General features: G+C 38.7%; 4 protein-coding genes and 1 long non-coding RNA gene across 5 annotated transcripts; 4 read left to right on the top strand and 1 right to left on the bottom strand.

The window, feature by feature from the left end:
- Positions 1 to 2,089: 2,089 nt before the first annotated feature.
- Positions 2,090 to 3,121, top strand: LOC122666553. Its single transcript, XM_043862566.1, has one exon. The coding sequence runs from the start codon at positions 2,139 to 2,141 to the stop codon at positions 3,111 to 3,113; it is 975 nt and encodes a 324-aa protein (XP_043718501.1). The 5' UTR covers positions 2,090 to 2,138; the 3' UTR covers positions 3,114 to 3,121.
- Positions 3,122 to 3,169: 48 nt separating this feature from the next.
- Positions 3,170 to 4,426, bottom strand: LOC122666554. Its single transcript, XR_006333675.1, has 4 exons — positions 4,246 to 4,426; positions 4,023 to 4,132; positions 3,567 to 3,656; positions 3,170 to 3,448 (listed from the first exon to the last, which is right to left on the bottom strand). It is a non-coding gene; the product is annotated as an uncharacterized LOC122666554 (long non-coding RNA).
- Positions 4,427 to 8,007: 3,581 nt separating this feature from the next.
- Positions 8,008 to 10,086, top strand: LOC122666552 (pentatricopeptide repeat-containing protein At3g48250, chloroplastic-like). Its single transcript, XM_043862565.1, has one exon. The coding sequence runs from the start codon at positions 8,008 to 8,010 to the stop codon at positions 9,910 to 9,912; it is 1,905 nt and encodes a 634-aa protein (XP_043718500.1). The 3' UTR covers positions 9,913 to 10,086.
- A 4,358-nt stretch (positions 10,087 to 14,444) lies between these two features.
- On the top strand, positions 14,445 to 17,702 carry LOC122667133 (B3 domain-containing protein Os01g0723500-like). The gene is made up of 4 exons (XM_043863333.1): positions 14,445 to 14,542; positions 16,619 to 16,694; positions 16,798 to 17,331; positions 17,407 to 17,702. Exons 2-4 carry the CDS (start codon positions 16,620 to 16,622, stop codon positions 17,674 to 17,676), a joined length of 879 nt encoding a protein of 292 aa, XP_043719268.1. The 5' UTR covers positions 14,445 to 14,542; position 16,619; the 3' UTR covers positions 17,677 to 17,702.
- Positions 17,703 to 17,705: 3 nt separating this feature from the next.
- Positions 17,706 to 20,692, top strand: LOC122667135 (putative B3 domain-containing protein REM15). The gene is made up of 4 exons (XM_043863334.1): positions 17,706 to 17,872; positions 19,626 to 19,840; positions 20,194 to 20,314; positions 20,397 to 20,692. The coding sequence occupies exons 1-4, from the start codon at positions 17,807 to 17,809 to the stop codon at positions 20,631 to 20,633; spliced, it is 639 nt and encodes a 212-aa protein (XP_043719269.1). The 5' UTR covers positions 17,706 to 17,806; the 3' UTR covers positions 20,634 to 20,692.

The following is a 20,692-nucleotide window of genomic DNA, read 5'->3' as shown; positions in this document are numbered from 1 at the left end:
TTCCTGAGGGTGCCATGGTCATTTCGTGGGATCCTGTGTTTGGGCGTTGGGGCCATGCATGCACGCAAGTAGGTAGCATTCAGTTTCCCTTTTATAGATATATCTCCTGTGTAACCAAGGGTGGTGACAACAAACCCTACATATGTACATATGGGTAAATATTGTGTGAGGGAGTCGTCACCATCCTATATGGTATGCCAGCAAAGATAAAACCAATTCCTAAATAAGACGGTAGTTTTCTGTCCAGGAGTATGGTAGCACTCTCATGTGTCTATATCTCTCCTCCTTAAAACAAGGGGATAGAGATGTCTTTTCACATAAAGCGGAGAGAGATAGACTCATGGAAGTGCTGGCTTAAGCCACACTCCCGGACAGAACTCTTTCTCCCTCGGACAAAAATCCTTAAAAAGAATACCCCATTAACGAGTGTAACTTTTCACTCCCCAGAAAACCGTCTATACGGTGTTTCCATATCGGTGAGAGAGAGAGAGAGAGAGAGACTTACGAATTGTTCATAGGAATCGGGTAGGAAGGGCTTGAAGAAGTGAGGTTTGTTATTCTGTCCACGACCCTCGATCGCCATTCTCTGATTCTTTGTCTCTCTTCCAAAAGATGTCTATCTCTCTCCTCCTTAAAACAAAGGGATAGAGATGTCTTTTCACATAAAGAGGAGAGAGATAGACTCATGGAAGTGCTGGCTTAAGCCGCACTCCCGGACAGAATTCTTTCTCCCTCGGACAAAAATCCTTAAAAAGGATACCCCATTAACGAGTGTAACTTTTCACTCCCCAGAAAACCCTCTATACGGTGTTTCCATAGTTGTAACCAACCGTCGGTGAGAGAGAGAGAGAGACTTACGAGTTGTTCATATGAATCGGGTAGGAAGGGCTTGAAGAAGTGAGGTTTGTTATTCTGTCCACGACCCTCGATCGCCATTCTCTGATTCTTTGTCTCTCTTCCTTCCAAAAGAGTCTGTTCTGTGCAAGTGTGTCCACAGTACACGGATGATACTCTGGAAGTGGGATCCACCGACTCCGCAAATAATATGCCTGCAGATCCGACCGGGAGAGTGAGATTTGGAGATCACAGGGAGACAAAAAGGAGGATCAGAAAGGGAAGTTTCCTCTTCCATAAAAAAAAAAAATTTTTAATTACACAAAAACAAACACAAGGACGAAAGAAGGAAGCAGGGAATGAGTTTATTAAGTGAATACTGAATCTCTCTCTCTCTCTCTTGCAAAATCTGCCACAAGCCTACAAAGAAGAAGGTTTGGTGGACCATTCTTTTCAGTATCAATCCCCAATCTGGCACCATACGGTTTAGACGGTTCCCTACCACTCACTCACTCTCTATCGACCGCCTTTTCTCAATCAACAATTACGCTTACGTGGTCGTGCCTTCACTCTATCTCACCGGTTTTTAATTTGAAAGTTGAATTTAATACACCCCAACAGTTGGATTTCCGGCCGAACACATGGCGAGCTGGGCTTGTGGGAACCATGCCGGCCGCCGTTCACACCCAGACCACAGACGAACCGAATCCTGCTTCAGACATGATAAATTTTAGGTAAACAGGAACTTCAATAACCAGAATTAGCTACAGGGGTGGGAAATCACACTACCAACCACTTTTAACTAAGCATGAACCTCAAATATTTTCTCGATATTAGTTGCAGTGGACGTATGGCAACTACATTCCGTGGAAACAAAGCTGACCCTACTACATTCATTTCTTTTACACTCAATGTATCAAGCGCACCTGCAAGACTTGCCCTTGACTACATGGATATCGACCAAATTTCACAAGAAATGGCCTCACCACCAGCGATCTGACATTTTAGAGGACTTGTTAGGTGCATAATCCAACCATGTCTCAATCCCAAAACCTCTCTTTTATGTTAAAAGAAAAAAATAGACCCTTATCAGAGGATGTCATTTATCTCAAGAAGGAAGGCTAGTTTCGACATTTTTTGGTAGATAGAAGATAAGCAGGCAGTTGGGCTTTCTTCTTCCAGTTATTATTCAGGACCTCAGTTACAATAACCTCCCAACAGACAAGGAAAAGGCACATCTTATATTACATACCAGCAGCTCTTGGACATATAGTTGTGCAGAGGGAAGGAAGAAGAGAAATAAAATGAAGAGAGCCACTGTGATGATGGATGGGTTGGAGTTACTACTGTATCCAGAAATTCCAGCATTTCGACCCGAATGGAGAATGGAAAATATCAGCACAACATTCTTCAAATGCACCAAATGGCAGGTGGAAGAAACAACTGATCCCATCAATTGTCCTTACCATTACTTCTGTGACAGTACTTACCCAGGAAATTACCCACCCATTGTGGATATTGCAGTACTCATCCTTACTGTAACTTCATACCTCGCAACTCTCGTTATTACCATGTTGGAGATCTCTGGGTGCAGGGGGATTTGTTTCAGTCAGTCAACAAGGAGATATTGGCTGCCTTCTGGCCCAGTTATCCTACCATTCATCCTCTTAGTGTTTGCAAAGGGCAACCGCATCAACACCATATTTCCTCTATCTTGCATGGGCCCTTCAATTCTCCAACTGGTTTGCATTTCAGCCCTTGCTTTTGAGAATGCAGCTGATAGGAATGTCAAGCATGCCCTGTTTGAGGCATCCATGGTTTCTGGAATCCTGCATGCTAGTTTGTACCTGGATTCCATCATCTTGCCTTTCTATACAGGGTTGGAGGCTCTTGTGTCATCAACACTTTCTGGGGAATGTGTTTCTTGTGTGTGCCGAAAAGAGGTTTTACACGTGGGAGGGAGGCTGCTTTCTTACAGAGGATGGTCAGTGACAACATTTTCTGTCATTGGTACTCTATGTTCGAGGATAGTCTGCATATTGTCAGGGGAAGACAGAGGAAGAAATGCATTGATCAAGTCACTGTTGGAAAGTCTTGGTTGGATCTTGATTACCATGGATTCCCTTTACCTCATGATACATTCCCCAGAAAGATCACTGGAAAGTAGGACAGCTTTTGGGGGAGTATTTGTATTAATTTGTCTTCATATCTTGAGAAAGGTCGGTACCCTGTGGTCTTTCCTAATAGCATCCTGGGCATCAAAAGAAGGATATGTTTAAGACTTGCATTATAGGTTAAAAAAAAAGAAAAAGAATAATGATAACAGAGAAAAATTATAAATCAACAAATTGTATATTCGTTTTGGAATTGCACATAGAACAGAACATTCTGAGCTAATACAACATAGGCCCACAATAAGAAGCAATGATCTTCTCGGAAATTGGCTAGTTTAGTGAAGAGAGGAAACATTGTATATTGCTCATCAGTTCTTGTTCAGGTGTAGGAACCAAATCTCTCTACAAAAATATGCTTCCCTTCTGCAATGAATGAACTCGAAAGAACATGTCCAAACAGATCATAAGAAAAACCCCCTGCGGTTAGTGTCCATCTCCAGCTAAAATTCACAAATGAATAAGAAAAGGTGAAAAACAACACTTTGAAGAAAGATTCTTGTACAGTTAGCAGAAACTTCCATATGCCAAACAAGTTTGAGCAGGAGACCAGTAAATTACCTTGTGAACCCACTCATATTCCCCATTTTTGGTATCGAATGTTCCATGTTGCAGACTTATCAACTTCAATGTGATATGTGGACCACATTCCTGCAAGTTTTGAGAGAGATTTTTCAGGCACTACTGGTTATCCCTAGCCACACATCCTGGTAAATCGAACATGCTTGACAAGGGACTGAAGCAAGTTTCATGGCATCACCCATCACATAACTTACACAGAAATATCTATTATCTACTGATACTAAAATTGTAACTAAAATCCCAACAATAACAACATAGCCTTTTCCCAACTAAATTGGGCCAGCTACATGGATCCTTGCTCTCCAATCAGCTCTATTCGAAGTCATAGAGCTGATACCAGGCCTAAGATATGCATGTCTTTCCTCACCACTTCTCCTGTAACAAAAATCCCCAAAAATCTGCAAACTGAAATAAATAGACAGGTCAGTGTTAAACCTGAAGGCGTGCAGCCACTCTTTCTCGAGAGATTTTTTTATCCCTGTCACCCTCCATTTTTTTTACCTTTCGAATCACTTGGCTTGCTTTCCTTGGTCTCAAAAATGTACCTAATGCATACCAAAGAAAGAGCTGTATTACGCAGTTAAGCTAATAAAATATCAAAGCCCCTTGCGATGAATACAACATTCAGAAGAAGTTCATAAATTATACAGATACAAACTTATGGTGACGGAAGAAACTAAAGTCACGCTGATTGTGGAAGGTCACAACTCGGCTCCCATGGAAATTTAGATCTTGAGGGAAGAGTGATTGTATCAACCTAATTTTAAGAAATACATCCAACAAAGAAAAATATATTAGGCCCGCCATAGTTAAAGGAATGCATGGGCAGGCCATAGAGAGGGATATCTAACTTAGCAGGTGCCTTATCATATTGCTCCTTAAATATAAATCATTGTACACTTACTGTACAGTAAATAATCTCAGGCCACTGATCCTCCATTGATATGGAGAAACCATCCATAAAGTTTAGAACCATAGGAACAGGGACTCTTTCTCATGCTCTGTCCCCCCACCAAAGCCCCCATTCCTACCTCAGTCACAGCATCACTCTCAGGGATCCAGCAGAACATGCTTCAACACTTCAAAATCTTTCATGCATACCGTGTCTAAATGCTTTAATAAAAATATGTAAATCAGAGACCCCAACAAAACCACAAGAACAGCGATCGCTGTTTTCACTGGGAATCACTGATCCTCCATTGATATGGAGAAAACATCCATAAAGTTTTGAACCACATGAACAGGGACGACTCCTCCAAGGTTTTTGCTGCATCCAAACTGCAAGAACTGCCCTGAAGTTCAGGATATGAATGGTGAAAACTCTATTATTTCCGGTCAAAAATTTCATACACATCTTTTTCCTTCAACAATTGGGATCTAAACAAACAATATCCAACAGTGGAAGAGATGCCCACTCCCCCACATATAGAGAACCCTCACACATCCATATCTAATATAAACTATAGATAATGGAGGAAAAAAGTAATGGAGGAGGAGGGGCAGGAAAGTTTTAAATAGTATCAGGATATCTGATCTGATCACATATAGAAATTAAGATTCTCGCCTCCCAATATAATGACCCAAACATGTTGTGAAGTTTGTCAACACAAGCTCAGGCTTATGACCTGTGGGATTAACCATGGTTCTGCAAGATGTGTAGGAATATGTTTATAAATGAAGAGGCCAGTGTCCAATTCTTTCAAGTAATAATTCCACAAGATAATATACCTATCAAACTGGTACTTGTAATCTAGTTAACCAAACAGAATTTTTAACTCTTTCTCATGTATAAATTAAAAGGAAAAAGAAAACGGCCTGGTCACGTGCCTTTTGCGCCAGACACAGGAGCGTGCGAATTTACCATCCTGCCCCTATAAAAAAAAGAAATCTAATCCATGTTGATGCCCCTGTGCGTGCTCTCATTGGCCATCACGCTGGCATAGGGGTTACACAACGAAGCAGCAATCTCTTGCCCGAATTAAAAACCCTTTTCAAGTCATACAATAAAAAACACTCTGATGACATTATTTATATGTATTTCACTAGGTATTAAAACCCTCTTTCTTAGCATCAGGCAAAAAGATATGGCCCTAATTTATACTCGCTCCAAAAGCCCATTTTTTATAATACATGTAAGTATCAAAACCCTCTTCCTTAGTATCAGGCAAAAAGATATGGACCTACTTTAGACTTGCTCCAAAAGCCCTTTTTTTTTTTTTCCCCCCATCTCTACAAATCCTTTATTTCTTCATTAAATTTTGTTTTCTTCTTGGCCGATCTCCATGCTCACTCTATGAAATATTATGACCACTTGATGGAAAAAACAAATATAAAAAAGGTGCCCAAAGGTAAAACATTTTGTACATCAGGTAGCTTGATTGATAAGAGAAGAAATACAACTACATGACAAAACTGATGTTTACATACCTTAATGTCCTTCTCTAAAACTAGTTTGGAGAGCTTAAAATGTGTGGTTGGTCCATCAGGCAAGGCAATGACTAGAAGAGCATCTATGGAACAAACCCGCAACTTTGAGTCTGATAAATGTTGATGTTATTTTGGTTTAGTTTTAGATTGTCAATTTTATCAATGTTATTTGAAACATCTTTCCACCAAAAATGATTTGGTCTTATTTCAAAGTTGTCTAGTTACACCTGCAGGATGACCAATGAAAATCCGAGTCTAGGGAAAGTTATGGTCAAAACTTTTATCTGCTCGACCACCAAGAGAGGGTGGTCGTAGATCAGGAAAAAAGGCTCTGAAAAAACACTGACAAGGTCTAAGTTGTAGAATTCATTTTATTTTGAGTCTTTGACTGAAATCCACAAACATGAAGCGTAAAAACCACTGAAACATCTCGGTCCAAAAAAAGAGGATACAAAGTCGATTTCGTTAATTTCGGTCTGTTTCATAAATTTCATGTGAAACGTCAATTTTTTACCCCAAAAACAATTCTCAAACCCATAAAATCGAAGTAAAAAAGGGTAATCAACTAATTGCCTAGATTTACTCACGGAGCTCACTGGACTATAAAATCAAAAATCCAGACCTTAACAACTGAAGACAAGGTGTGAATCCATGAAGTGGTCTTTATTTACCAAATCAACGGTCTAGGTAGGAGCGTAAGTGTAAACATTACCTTATGTACTTCAATTACGATAGATGAGAACTTATGTTATTGAACTTGAAATAGTTTTCAACCTCTAAGTGTGATCACAGAGAAACATTTACAGCAACCGAAAGAATTTGTGCTAAATTAGTAAACTCAAGACACCTAGATCCATCAAATTCCCACCAATTACCCTTGGAAACACTAGTCACTTTCCCCAAGTATAATTGCTTAGAAACCAACTCTGCTAGTGTTTATATGCTGTTAGTCCCAAGCTCGGATAAAAGAGGAGGGTTGGTTTGTCAGGTCAGCAGCCGGCATTACCATAGCCAAACATTTTATCATGGATCCTAGAGTTTTTTTGGTGAAGGATGATCCATGTAGCCAAAGTGCCAAACCCATGTAGTTGGGATAAGGCTGAGTTGAGTTTGATTGCTTAGAAACCATAACTATAATTGCAGTGGAACCCTAGGTGTGATTGCTAGGTCTTCTCTTCAATTATGTTTCTGTTTTTTTAAACTAACCCCTGGAATCAAAACATTTTCTAGATCCATCATACTGCCATAGGTTACCCTAAAACCACTAGAAAAAATAATGTTAAAAATGAATTCTGCATGGGAAATGCTTCAGTACACAAAATTTGTGTACAGACACGACTACTCAGTAGTATAACTTTCTTAAAATTTTAAAAATTGAAATAGATATAGTTAATATACTACGGAGAAAAATTAATGAATTAATTATATGAACACCATCTTGCTATAACATGAAAATAAAGGTAAGATTGGGCACTACAAAGACCATAGAACAGCTACAATCCCGCAGGTCTCTGTAGCCCACAAGGAGAAAGAGAGAGAAGGTTTTAAGAATCTAACCTCTTTCCCGCAAGTCGCTGCTGCTCGAAGGAGTCCTGGTACTGGAAGTTGCCACGCTGGTCGCTGCCGCTCGAAGGAGTCCTGGAACTGGAAGAAGCCGCGCCGCCGCTGCTCTGGAGTCTGACGGGCCCTAGCACCGCCGCCGCTGTGAGAGTGGGAGTGGGGGAGGAGGGAAGTGAAGGGTGATGGCTAATGGCTTTCTGCTTCGGGAGCAGGGATGTGTTTCAGGGCCAGGGGAGAAGAAAATGTAAGATGGGGAGGAAAGTGAGGGGTTAGGGTTTGTTTTTCGGGTGGGGGAATGGGTTTCAATTTTGTTCGATGGGTTGAACCGTTGAACCGGGCAAATAGGGTTTATGTAAACCTCCTCCCCCCTCCCCCTCCGATTCTATCGGCAGCTTTCGTTTAGACTCTGATACTATAGACCGTGACAGCCAACATGAAGAGATCGAAGGTAATGGCCACAGCATCCATCCGGCTTTTCAACTCGCTCCACCTGAATCTGCAGTCCAGAACTCGACTTCTGCATTCTCAGTCCCAGGTGACGCGGTACTCCCACCTTTCCCCAGATTTCTCTTCCATTGGTTCACCACAAGTTTACATTTCTGCTTTTACTGCTAGCCACCAAAAACTGTACTTCTCAATAAAGCCAAACTCGATTGCGGAACTGATTTCAGCCAATGAATGGTCGGATGTGATAGAACAGGAGCTTGAAAAATCAAATCCAACATTAAAGCACGAAATTGTTCTTTATGTTTTGAAGAAACTCGATAACAACCCAGAAAAAGCTTGGAATTTCTTCAAGTGGGTTTCTGAGAAACATGACTTTAAACCCAATTATCCGTTGTATAGCTTAATGCTCAGAATTTTAGGTCGGAAGGAATCGATGGACGAGTTCTGGGTCATTGTCAAGAACCTGAGAGATGGGGGTTTCCATATTGATAAGGAAACATATGTAACACTTGTGAGTAATTTCAAGAATGCAAAGATGGCGGATGATGCTGATGCTCTAACTAAATTGTACTCTGAGATGATTGAAGAGGATGTCACGGAGTCTACCGTGAAGGGTGTTGTTGAGTTCGTTATAGGGTCGGATTTGAATGATGAGGTCGAGAAGAAAGTGGAACTCGAGCTTTCTCTATCAGAAAATACCATGTTGAGGATCTTAAAGGAACTTCGTGGACACCCTTTAAAGGCTTTAGGTTTTTTCCGCTGGGCTGCAAAGCATCTAGGTTATATACACAATACTGTTACTTATAATGCAATGCTTCGGATTCTCGGGTCCAATGAATCAATTGAGGAATTTTGGAACATGGTTAAGGACATGAAGGATGCGGATCATGCAATCAATATTGACACTTACACAAAAGTTTCAAGGCAATTCCAGAATGGAAAGATGATTAGGGATTTGGTGGAACTTTATGAGCTAATGATGGATGGCCCCTACAAGGCATCAGATCAGGATTGTAGTAAGCTTTTACGGCTGATCTCGTTGACTGGCAACCCAGATATGGATTTGGTATTCAGAGTTGTAAAGAAATACGAGGCAGCAGGGTATTCCCTTTCTAAGGCTGTTTACGATGGGATCCACAGATCTTTGACTAGCATTGGAAAATTTGATGAAGCAGAAGAGATTTTGGAGAAGATGAGAAATGCAGGTTATGAACCTGACAACATTACCTACAGCCAACTGGTTTATGGACTCTGTAAAGCAGGGAGGCTAGAGGAAGCCTCTAAGACCTTGGATGAGATGGAAGCACAGGATTGTGTTCCTGACCTCAAGACTTGGACCATTTTAATTCAGGGGCATTGCATGGCTGGTGAAGTTGACAAGGCATTAGCTTGTTTCACTGAGATGGCCGGCAAGAACTTGGATGCCGATGCTGATCTCTTAGAAGTTCTGGTGAATGGTTTGTGTACTAAGAATAAGGTAGATGATGCATACGCTTTGATCATTGAGATGGTGGAGAAGGCCAAGTTGAGACCTTTGCAAGCTACATATAAACTTTTGATTCAAAGGCTACTTGGAGAAGGGAAACTCAAGGAAGCATTGAACCTTCTTTGTTCAATGAAAAAGCAAAATTTCCCACCATTCCAGGAACCTTTTGTTCAGTATATAGCAAAGTCCGGGACGATAAAGGATGCTAAGGAATTCTGGAAAGCATTAAGTGTAAAGGCACACCCATCTCTTTCGGTTTACCTGAATGTCTTCAATTCTTTCTTCAGAGAAGGAAGGCATTCTGAAGCTCAAGATTTGCTTTACAAGTGTCCTCGTCATATTCGCAATCATTCTGACATTTTGAATCTCTTTGGTTCTACAAAAAATGGGACAGTTCCTATTTGACCTTGTGCTAAAACAATTACAATGTCACTCATAACCATGTATTGATATGGTATCTTTGATGGGATGCCCTAAGGTAGAAGAGCTCAAATCCAACTTCACTATTAGTAGTTGAGAAATTGATTTGTTATTGAACAAATTGATTATCCCGTGGAAAATGGAAATTTTATTCATACATGTTGTTTGTGAGTTAGAAAACCTTCTACAGTTTTAATCTTGCAATTTAAAACTCCATTTCATACATGATTGGAACTTCCTTGCAAATATTTGTTGACTGCATGATCTCGGTCCACCATTATGAGATGGCTTTGTATTCAGTATATGTACTTTATGACTGTATTGCCAACTTCACTTTGTATCCATTATATTTACTTTATGACTGTTTGATTGCCAACTTCAAGTTAGGGATGGCACTTGGGTGGTTTGGGTTGAGGTTGAGTTGAGAACCAAGCTGGCATGGTGCCTGGCTGCCTGACAATTCCCAATTGAGGCCTTTCCTGAATCTGACAGGGTCATGTTGCCCAGGCTTATACCAATTTCTGTCTGTCATTTGTAGTTGTATGTGTGTACACCCTGTCTGCTTTCATTCACAAACCAGGGTTAAGTGAAATGACTCTGATAGAGCTCAGTGTTTTTATTACCTTCTTAGTACTTTTATTATTTAATGTTGTTGTCTCTTCGTTCAAGGGAAACATATTTCTGTATCCTGTTAATTCTTAACTGATTTATTATTCAAACCATGATTTAATGTTGATAATCACATATTTGGGTATATAACAGAGTAGAGAAGCAAAGAAAGTTCATACTTAAGTATTTACGTGATGTGCCAAAAACAAAACTTGGAGAGATAATGTTCAGATTTTTTTCATACTCTTTCACTTTCTTCTGTGTTCACTTTGGTTCTGATGATGCTCTTTCTCTTCTTTTCTGCTGGTTTCCTATGTTCTTTAGCCTTTGTACCCCTATATCCCTGTCCAGTAGTTTGAAGTAGAACCTTTTGATAGAATAAAATGCATAGATTCACCCACTGGAGAAGGTAACAATAAAGAAAGACAAGGATTGACACAGGTGTACCTGACGAGGGTTGCCAATGGTACCCATTTATCCAATCAAGCGGGTTTTCAAGCCCACTTACCATCCTTCACCATTCCCAGTACAATTCTATTAGAATTGCCTTATTGCTGCTTTGAGCATTCTAGTACCATCCATTTGGCCGCAACAAATTGTCCTTTCCATGAATTGATTCAAATGATAGAACAACAACTTTAATGCTTCAATTTTTTTAGATTCCTATCTCTTAAAATTCTGTTAATAATGGCAAGTTACTTCAGGTTTTTCTTATATTTCTCCTTTTGGACTTTGGAGAAATTTTAGTGTAAGTTCAAATAAGAAGGATTGGACAATTTTTTGTCCTGTTTTACAGCCATGTTAGACAAGTTTATGACTACAGCCAGGGGGTTATAAACATTTTGTTTTCCCTCATATTCATGTAAAAACTTTTGTTACTTAGTAGTACAGTGAGCAATTCATATTGTTATACATATTTGTACCATGTGGAGGGTTGATATGGCCATTCTGTCTGCCCAATAGATATATCTCTGGCTTGTCTGCTGCTCACATTTTCTGGCCCACCTCAATCCTATTGCTTGTGATGTATTGAGCTGTCCTCTTTGCATTTTTCTAAAAATGTAATCTTTTTCACCAAGCTTTAATCTACCATGCTTGGAGGGAATGCAATTTGGTTGGGATTCACCACTTGATTTCAGGGTGTTGTGCGAGGAATTAGCTCAAATCCAACAATTAGGACATTGACTAGCAGTTGGTGGTCCAAATGGTTGTCCCACAGAAAATTGAGTACTCCGGTTGTCCTTTTAAACAATAGATGTTTCTGTGGATGTGTTTACATGAGAACCCCTGTTTGTCCTTTGATGTTCCTGTTTTCCAGGTCTTGGAAGTGGCTTTCCCCTTTTTGGTTCCAAAATGCATTTTAGACTGTCAATCATTTGTTTTCAAATGGTAAATGTGCCTGGGCTGCTTGTTTGGACTTCCTTTTAATGTTTAATTGCAGACTTTCCTTTCAACTAAGTCTGCAAAATGTCATGAAACTGTGGCAAAATCTTGTCCTGTTTTCAATGTAAGCAAGTATATCAGCAAGTAATGGAGCTGGTTTCTCACTTATGGGCTTGACATGTGTAAAATATCTTTTAAGCTGAAATTACAAATCAGGTTGATGGATGTTGGCTTGTGTGGGTAGTAAATGGTGGATGCAGCATTCAAGATGGCAGACTTTACCATGCAGCTGTTGGATGGGTAACATCTACTCTTGATAATTTGTTCTCATAAGCAAAGGGACAACCAGATTGTGTAGGCTAACTAAGGAGGCAGAGTGGAGGGTGGTGTTGCTGGTTCTGAATTCAGGCTAGATTTCTTTGGACTGTAGAATCATGCTACATATGGATGCAAAAGAGATTCAGATATGTTAGAAAAATATATATATTTTCTGTACAACAATGAATTTGAATCATCTACATAATTTTGAACGACAATCAAATGACAGAAAAGTATGGTTTCACTATAATGCAGAACTTAGGGTGTCATTTAAGGGTCTTGAGCTTTGGGTAAATTCACTATTAATCTTGTTTTTAGGTGCTCGACTCCGTGGGCTCTGTATGGTTTATGCTCCACTAGTAAGACTCAAGAATAAAAAAGTGATAAAATTTTATTTTTATTTTAAAAAAAAGAGGCAATTATGTCCGATCTGATTCGGTATTAGCAGAGATCGATCTCGATCCGATTTACGATACCATAAACCGTGGTCACGACCATAGATATTGAATAGAAGCACTGGATCCGTTCAGACTTCATTTCAAACAGATAGAACTCTTTGTGATGATCCGGTTAAATCCATTGACTTGAAGAAGAATGCTCTCATAAACAACAGAGTTTGCCCAAGCTGAATTCTGATTACCAGCAGGAAGAAAGAGTAATTACATTTGCTGGAAAGAGAGCCCAATTAACAATTATGGCTCGCGGCTGACTTGACCTCTACCCGCCATGTGAATGGTTTTAAAGCTGGGGCTAAGAGATATAATGGTGCTCCAGTTTCCAATGCAAAAGAGCCTTAGTGATTCAAAGAAAATTTTTTTAATCTATTGAGAAATGGTGCTAATCAGTTACAGCAACTTTGGTTCAGCCTAGGTTCAGAGGAGAGAGAGAGAGAGAGAATGTGTGTGTGTGTGTTTAAATGAGGGGTGTCAATTTAGCACTATAATCGAAACCGGAACTGTTCCGGACCGATAAGAATTGAAATTGGACTACCCAATAGCTTATTGAGAGAGATCTGGTCCTAGTGATATACTATTGGTCTAGGCCAATTTTGGTCTGGGTCTTCCAACGGTTTTAGAATCGATAGCCCATTAAGAACCCGGTAGCACCAGAACCATTGGAACCAAATGATATGTAAACAAATCGAATGGAAAATTGGAAATTTAAAACCCTAAAAGGCTTTAACCCCTAACTTACCAATAGTATTACATTGTATGGTACTTTGAAGTGGCACTTTTTTGTTGCTCTTTATGTTATCAATATATGAGTTGAGTTTGAAATGGAAATCTTGAACTCTTAAAGCTCTCTCCTTATTTATATATGCATCAATATTTTTATTTTGAGTTTTACAAGACTATTTTTATGTATGATGAAACTCCTTTCAAGAGAAACTCTCATTGACCTTGTTTTGGACTCAATAATGTTTGGAATCGATTAAGAATTAGGGTTGTAAACGGATCGGATTCGACTCGGATAGTGCTATATCCGCATCCAATTAGCTATCGGACGAATACGAATAGTGCTAAACAGATACGGATATGGATACGAATCGGATATTTTATCCGTTTGCATGTAAATATAGCTTTTCGGATAGCTATAGCCTATCCATATCCGCATCCGTTTAGCTTTCGGATGGATTCGACTAGTGCTACACGGATACGAAAATGGATTTCGGCTATTCATTTACACCCCTATTAAGAATTGGAACCAAACCACCCATTAGTTAACAGTCATGAGTCACAGTTTTGGATCCGATAAGCTTAGTGGTCTAGTTATGGTCCTGATAACTTAAAGCCGAAACCGCTAAAAAACCGAACCAATAGACCAGAACCAGACCAATTGACCACACCTTGAATAAGAATTTTTTTTTTGGGGTGGGGGAAAAAAATTAAAATGCATCTTATATCTTCAAGTGGGCCCCATTTTACTGCCACGATTCTAGTCCAGGGATAGATTGAGAAGACTCTTCACGTCCGTGCTTTTTCAATAGGTTCGCCACCCCCTTCAACGAAATGATCTCCTACTTCCCTGTCTACGAAGGGATGGGATGGGACGGGACGTGTTTTCCTCTTCAGCAGAAAGTGTTTGTTGATAAGATTTTAGAGTTGGATTATTTCTAGTTTCCATTTGATCTTTCCTCCAGGAGCAGCTGGAAGAATGCTTTCTTCAAGCCTATCTTACCTCATTTATTTGAAGAACTTGCAATCAAGAAAATTCTTTTTTATCTGAATTCTCCTTTCTTCCTGTTTATGTTGTAGAAAGAACTCTGTTTCAAGTTCCAAACTTTCCTCTCCTTTCGTTAGCGCTGGTAACCCATCTTCTCTTTTCTCTTCTTTTTTCTTTTTAAAAAAAGTTTATACTGTCCTAGTTTAGAGACCACTGACATCGTCTTTGAAGGAAGTGCTAGTTTGCATCTGATAATCTAAAACTATTGAAGGTATATGAAGTTAGCTTTGTTAAATTAGTTTGATTTGATAATGGGTTAGAACATTTCTGAGAGGATAACAGATTGGACAAAAAGCTTTAACCTTAAAGGACATTTAGCTTAAAAACACTTCCTTTATGTCACCTTATAGTTAGAGAAGATTAGCTGAAGTCTGATATATGAATTTTGCTTATTGGTTTCAATATGTCTAGGGCGAAGTCAGCTATATGAATATCTTGATTCAATGTGCACTCAGATACTTAGTTTTGACTTGCTTAAAGTTTGCCTTTCCTGTGGAGTTCAGATGTTATCAGATGTTATGATCACCTAAAAGTTAATTACTTTATCTAATTGAGTGATTAAAACCCAACTACAGTACATTTATGTTTAGGTAATATTCTATTCTTATTTAGGTTTTTTTGCTGTAATTATTTTCTTGTTACCATTAATCATCAACAAAGCCACCTTTTAAAAAGTTACAAACCTAAACTAGACTAGATTGAACTAGTATAATCTAATAAGTTAACATATCTCCATAAGCCATAAGGTAAAGTTTGGTTGTTGAGTGGAAATCTAGAAACAAGGAGGATGGAGGGAAACGATGATCTTATGCCCCAATGAACTATAATGATACTCTGTCCTTGCTGTAGGATATTTTAACAGTGAGATTATATCTAGTTGTGTAGAGTCTGGCCGTCTGGCCCTGAAAATTTCTCAACAAAGAAGCTTCTCAGGTGCTTAAAATCATTGGTTTGATATGGCTTCCAGATTTTGACTTTCTTTCTCCAATGTCACAAGTGAATTTTAGTGAATAAGCAGGAAATCAGATCCTTGGTCCTGTTTCACATTGCTTAAAACTTCACAGTGAAATGATAGTTGGTGTTTATGTATTTATAAACTGTAAAACTTTTTTAACAGCGTCTTTGATCTTATTTTTGGGGTCAGGAAACATTGGCTTTTATTATTGTAACCTGTGTAATGGTAACATTGTTTACAAGGTATTGAGAATTATTTTTGATCATCTGTGAATCATGAGAGGGAAAAACAGAGAATCCTCAAGGTTAGTGGATCATATATATGTGTTATTAGTGTAATAGTTGTTGCTATCTTGTGACTTCCTTTCATACAGTTGTAGAAAGTTTCCATCTGATGAAAAAGGGTTGGGAGACCTAGTTGAATAACCCAGCGGTTGTCTTGCACTGGTTCCCTTAATAAGTTGTTGATAATGTACGACTCAACATCATAAATAATTCCCTTTTGGCTGAGTTCTTTTATGGTGTTGCGTTTCATTTTTTCTTTTTTTCATTTGCGATTTAGTTGATTTTTTATGTTTTCATGTTCGTGATTTAATCTATTTTTGGGTGCATTTTTCAACTTCACATGCACCAAGCAGAATTATTTAACCTACTGAACTTGTTCTCAAATTAAAAACTTTGCTATTCTTGCATTGGCCCACCATGTCGATCTGACAATTCTGACCAAGTAATAAACATGGCCACAAGTGAGTCTCACTGAGCTGCTTTCTAGATGGGTGAATAAAAATTCTGTTTTTGAATTGGGACAGTGCAGTGGAACTGGTAAGGAGGCCATTGAGTGCACTGGTTTGGAGTATACAGATTATAGGACCTAAAAGAGCAAGGGGTAGTCAAAAGTGACTCTGGAAGTAGTGAGAAAAGATATGGATGCTTTGGGTTTACATCTAACATAACTAAAAAGAGTTGAATGGTGAAACAGAGTCTATTTAGCTGATCCCATTTAGTTCAGAAAAGGCTTAATTGACTTCAGTTTTATTGTACTGTTTAATGGCAAGAGTTATGTCTTTCTGGTAAAATTAAATGCTGCAACCTAGATGACCTTCCAAAGGGGAGATTTGCAAGTTTAGCACCAAACACCGCCTAGAAATGAAACAAAAATTAGACTTCAAAAACATATAACTGACTAAGATGAATTCTTCCTCAGAATGGTGATTGCAAGAATGACTCAGAGGAAACCATGCTTCTTCAAGCCCATACTACCTGGTTCATTTCAAGAAATTGTGAGTCTTTCTCTCTCTCTCCCACCTCCTCCCCATTGTATGGTAATATGTTATATTCATGCTACATTTATGTATGTAAGCAATGCTACTAAAGTTGTTTCAGGCAATTCCGAATGCATTTCTCAAGCACCTCACTGATGAGAATGGCGAGGAAGGAGAAGCTATATTGAAGAGCCACAGTCATCGTGGGAAATCCTGGCATGTGAAGGTTAAGGGATTTCATTTTCAGGAGGGTTGGGTAGGCTTCGCTCAAGACCATGATCTTGTCGTTGGGGATTTCATGGTCTTCAGACATGAAGGTGGTTTAGTGTTTGAAACTATGGTGTTTGACCGTAATGGCTGTGAGAGAAAGTATCCAATATTTTATGTTAAAAAAGAAGATGAAACACTGGAGAAAGATGAAAGAAGAGGCAACGAGACCACAGTTGTGGAAGAGATTAACAGTATGTTCATATATTTAGTGGTCTGTTTACAATCTCGTAGTTTTTCTTCAATACTTATGAGTTACTTACGGAAACTTTGCATTGGCCATGGTGAAGGACAAAAGGCAGCTAAAATATATGCTACCTCTTCCAAGATTAGGCATACTTCTTTTGTTGTTCCAGTGAGGCGATTTAACCTGAACTATTCTATAATGGTATCTCTCCCCCGCCAAACATCTTTGTGTGGTTGTTTCAGTATCATACAGTGACATTATTGTGGTATGTTGCAGAAAATTCCGAAGGTCTTTGTGAGATCTATTGGCTTGAGTGGAAAAAGCTGCAAGGCAGTCCTCAGAGATCCAAAGGGAAGGACATGGCCAGTGAATCTAAACTTCTTGAAAGCCGATGGACGGATGTCAATAGGAAGTGGCTGGCATAAGTTTGCAGTTTCAAATTGCTTGAAGGAAGAAGACGTCTGCATCTTCAAGCTCATTTGTTCCACGCAAATGTGTGTCCATGGACTTATTGGTCCTCTGTTTTTTGGAGATGATTTTGTATAGAGAGTTTCCTAGCAACTAACATTTTCCTTGGCTATTGTGACTTTGTTTCAGACAGAAAGGTGGTCTTCTTTTTGATGTTATTGTGTTGGACGCTAATGTGTGTGGGAGGCAATATCGACAGGCTGATCGGATGGGACCCATGCATCCTTTTTTTGTGATCTATCTTGATAAACATAACCTTAACAAATCTGTTATGGTGAGAGATAACCCATCTCTCTCTCTCTGTTTACTAGTTTTTTTTATTAATCATCCATTTTCAGATATGATGAATGAAGGGTGGCATGGTACTGGAACTGCAACATTGTTTTGTAATCCATTTTCCAAACTGGGGTTGAGTTTACTGTTTACTTTTAAGAAGTTCTGTATAGTAATTATGTAGAGAAGGTTTGGATAAAGCACTTACGCTTGTTGGGTTTTAGCCAATGGCCCGACTTTTGCTTCTTTGGTGGATTTAGTGTTTGTTCTTGTACTTTTTCCTTCTTTTTAATAAATTGTTATTCATTAGAAGTAAAAAAAACCCATTCTTATCCTTAACTGCCTCCAATTTTTTGTAGGAATTAACTGATCCATAACTTTGGGGGGTGGGAGCATGTTTAATAGGTTGGTGGGTATTTTATGATCTGAGCTACAGTTCTCCTCCCCACCCCACCCCACCCCCCAAGAAAAAAAGCTACTTTTCAGTTTCATTCCGAATGCAGATGGTGTTTTATTTGTTTTGGTTGTACACTTTCCCTTTCTAGGAGCTAATACCAGTTCTCACCCTGCAAACAAAGAACTTGCACCCAACTAAATGTGTGAACCAAAATGTATATTTCCTGTGGGGCACTTTCATCTAGGTTTGACACAACCCATAATTTGGGAAGTTTGTATCTCTTCTGATTAAAGCCATTTGTGTAGGCATAAACAATCTAATATCTGGCAGCTTCAAAGCACACATCATAACCCTCCCCCCTCCCCCAAAAAAAATAATTTCTGGACTCCTTTTTTTCTCAAAAGAAAAAACTAATATATGTGTAATATTTAAAGAGTTTTAGTTTAGCTTCAGTTGAGAAGTAGAATGGATCCTATAGAAAAATGAAAGAATTTAGAGCAAGCAACTACTTTATCTTCTTTTTTGCTTAGACTGGTGATTAATTTTATTAAGATGTCAAGGTGAGTAGGCAACCAAAGGCATTGGAGGGGTACCTAGGTGACAAGATGCCTGCCTAGGTGTCACCTAGGCATGAAGTATATGTAGTATAACAATGATAATTTTATATAATTATGCTTATTTGCAACATAGAAGCCACATCAATGTAATATGATATAATTATACTAGTATTGACCCAATATGAGAAAACCAACATGTAATAAACAGAGCATAAGAGATAATATTAGCATATTCGTAAAAAATAATAATAATAAACATAAATCAATGTAAACTTGTTAAGTGTCAAGAAACTGATATAATATAACATCACAAGGCCACACGACATTGCCAAGGCGTTCAAGGCGATGCTTAGGCATCCAAGGCAATCGTCTTTCTTGCATCAAACAAGGCTTGTGGTCGCCCTGGACCCAAGAAGGTGCTTGGATGCCTAGGAGACACCATAATAACTGTCTTTATTAACTCATCAATTGTGTGATGCAACACAATTATTATTTCAAAACGAAAAAAAAATATCATTTGTTACAGCAGGACTAGAGTTTAAGGAAATAGTTGTCCTAACTAATAGTCATTTTGATCTTTGAGCTTGAATTTTTGAATATGAATAACAGATATCTCTACCATGGGAAATTTTATTACTCATTAAATTCTCTGCTGATATGGTAAGATCTAGGTGGCTTCATCTTGTACCTTGAAGACACTTTTAAGTGGGCATTGGTTAATTCATTATGCCTTGTTTCTTGCTGAATTTACTAGTGTATGTTTATTATGGAAGTCAAGGTGTTTGTGTTTAATGGTGCAGGATATTTCAAAGAGTTTTGCTAAATTTTGTGGTCTGTTGGGAAAAATATCTGAAGTGGTGCTCAAAGATCAAAAGGGAAGAACATGGCCATTGAAACTAAAACGGAGATTTGATGGTGGAGTTGACATAGGACCTGGCTGGCTTGAGTTCTCAGCTGCAAATCTCTTGAAGGAAGAAGACATCTGCATTTTTAGGCTCATTAGCTCGGGAAAGATGTTCGTCCATGGAAACTTTATGAGTTCTTGAACATAAAGCCTGAAAATTTGAAAATGAGATTGCTTCCCTTTCAACTTGTGGGAATGTTACTTGACTTTTTTACCAAGGATTTCCACACACCCCTGATCATCCGGAGGAAGTATCCCTCTTTGGCGGTTGATTTTTTTCAACTTTTCTTTCAAAGATCTAAGAAAAAGAAAGTGCTCAAGCAAAACTTCTCAACTTGGATTTCTAAAAAAAATAGTTTCTATACAAATCATCTGTTTTTCGATTTTTTTTTTTCTTTAATAAAAGAATCAGCTTTTCCTTGGTGCTTACTTGTTTTAACTCGGCCTTTTTTACTTGGTTTCAGACCCGATGGTGCTATGGTATTTGATGTTACTGTGTTGGATTCTGATGTGAATGATGATCAGCCCAGAAATCCTTGTTTTTCAATTTCTATCAGGCAGTCTTTCCTAGATCAGTCTTGTTTGGTGAGAGTTTATATTTATTATCACTTCTCTCTTTCTCTCTCTAAATGAATAAAAAAGTGTTTTTTGTTGAATGACCCTACAGTATGTTCCTGAGAACTTTGCGAAGTCCAATGATCTTAAGGAAAGCTGTGAGATGACTCTCAGAGATCGAAAGGGAATATCATGGCAGATGAATCTGAAGCACAGGAATAGCAGTGGCAGGTTTTGTATATGTGGTTCTTGGCTTAAAATCTCAGTTGAAAATGGCTTCAAGGTAGGAGATATCTGCACCTTTGAACTTGTTCAGATGGGAAAGATGCTGGAATTTCATTTGCTCTGAATCCTGGAGACTTCAAAGAATCCTATCACTAAAAATACTACTCAAGTTAATAGTAGGTA

This window comes from Telopea speciosissima, chromosome 7 (genome assembly GCF_018873765.1).
Source record: "Telopea speciosissima isolate NSW1024214 ecotype Mountain lineage chromosome 7, Tspe_v1, whole genome shotgun sequence".
Classification (NCBI taxonomy): Eukaryota; Viridiplantae; Streptophyta; class Magnoliopsida; order Proteales; family Proteaceae; genus Telopea; species Telopea speciosissima.
The sequence above is the reverse complement of the archived record's forward strand: the minus strand, read 5'-3'. Positions and strand labels throughout refer to the sequence as shown.

Coding starts and splice junctions, on each gene's coding strand:
- LOC122666553 (XM_043862566.1), top strand. CDS start 2,139: ATGAAGAGAGCCACTGTGATGATGGATGGGTTGGAGTTACTACTGTAT.
- LOC122666552 (XM_043862565.1), top strand. CDS start 8,008: ATGAAGAGATCGAAGGTAATGGCCACAGCATCCATCCGGCTTTTCAAC.
- LOC122667133 (XM_043863333.1), top strand. CDS start 16,620: ATGGTGATTGCAAGAATGACTCAGAGGAAACCATGCTTCTTCAAGCCC. Junction 16,695..16,797: donor CTGGTTCATTTCAAGAAATT/GTGAGTCTTTCT, acceptor AAGTTGTTTCAG/GCAATTCCGAATGCATTTCT. Junction 17,332..17,406: donor ACCTGAACTATTCTATAATG/GTATCTCTCCCC, acceptor GGTATGTTGCAG/AAAATTCCGAAGGTCTTTGT.
- LOC122667135 (XM_043863334.1), top strand. CDS start 17,807: ATGGGACCCATGCATCCTTTTTTTGTGATCTATCTTGATAAACATAAC. Junction 17,873..19,625: donor ACCTTAACAAATCTGTTATG/GTGAGAGATAAC, acceptor TTAATGGTGCAG/GATATTTCAAAGAGTTTTGC. Junction 19,841..20,193: donor CTCATTAGCTCGGGAAAGAT/GTTCGTCCATGG, acceptor ACTTGGTTTCAG/ACCCGATGGTGCTATGGTAT.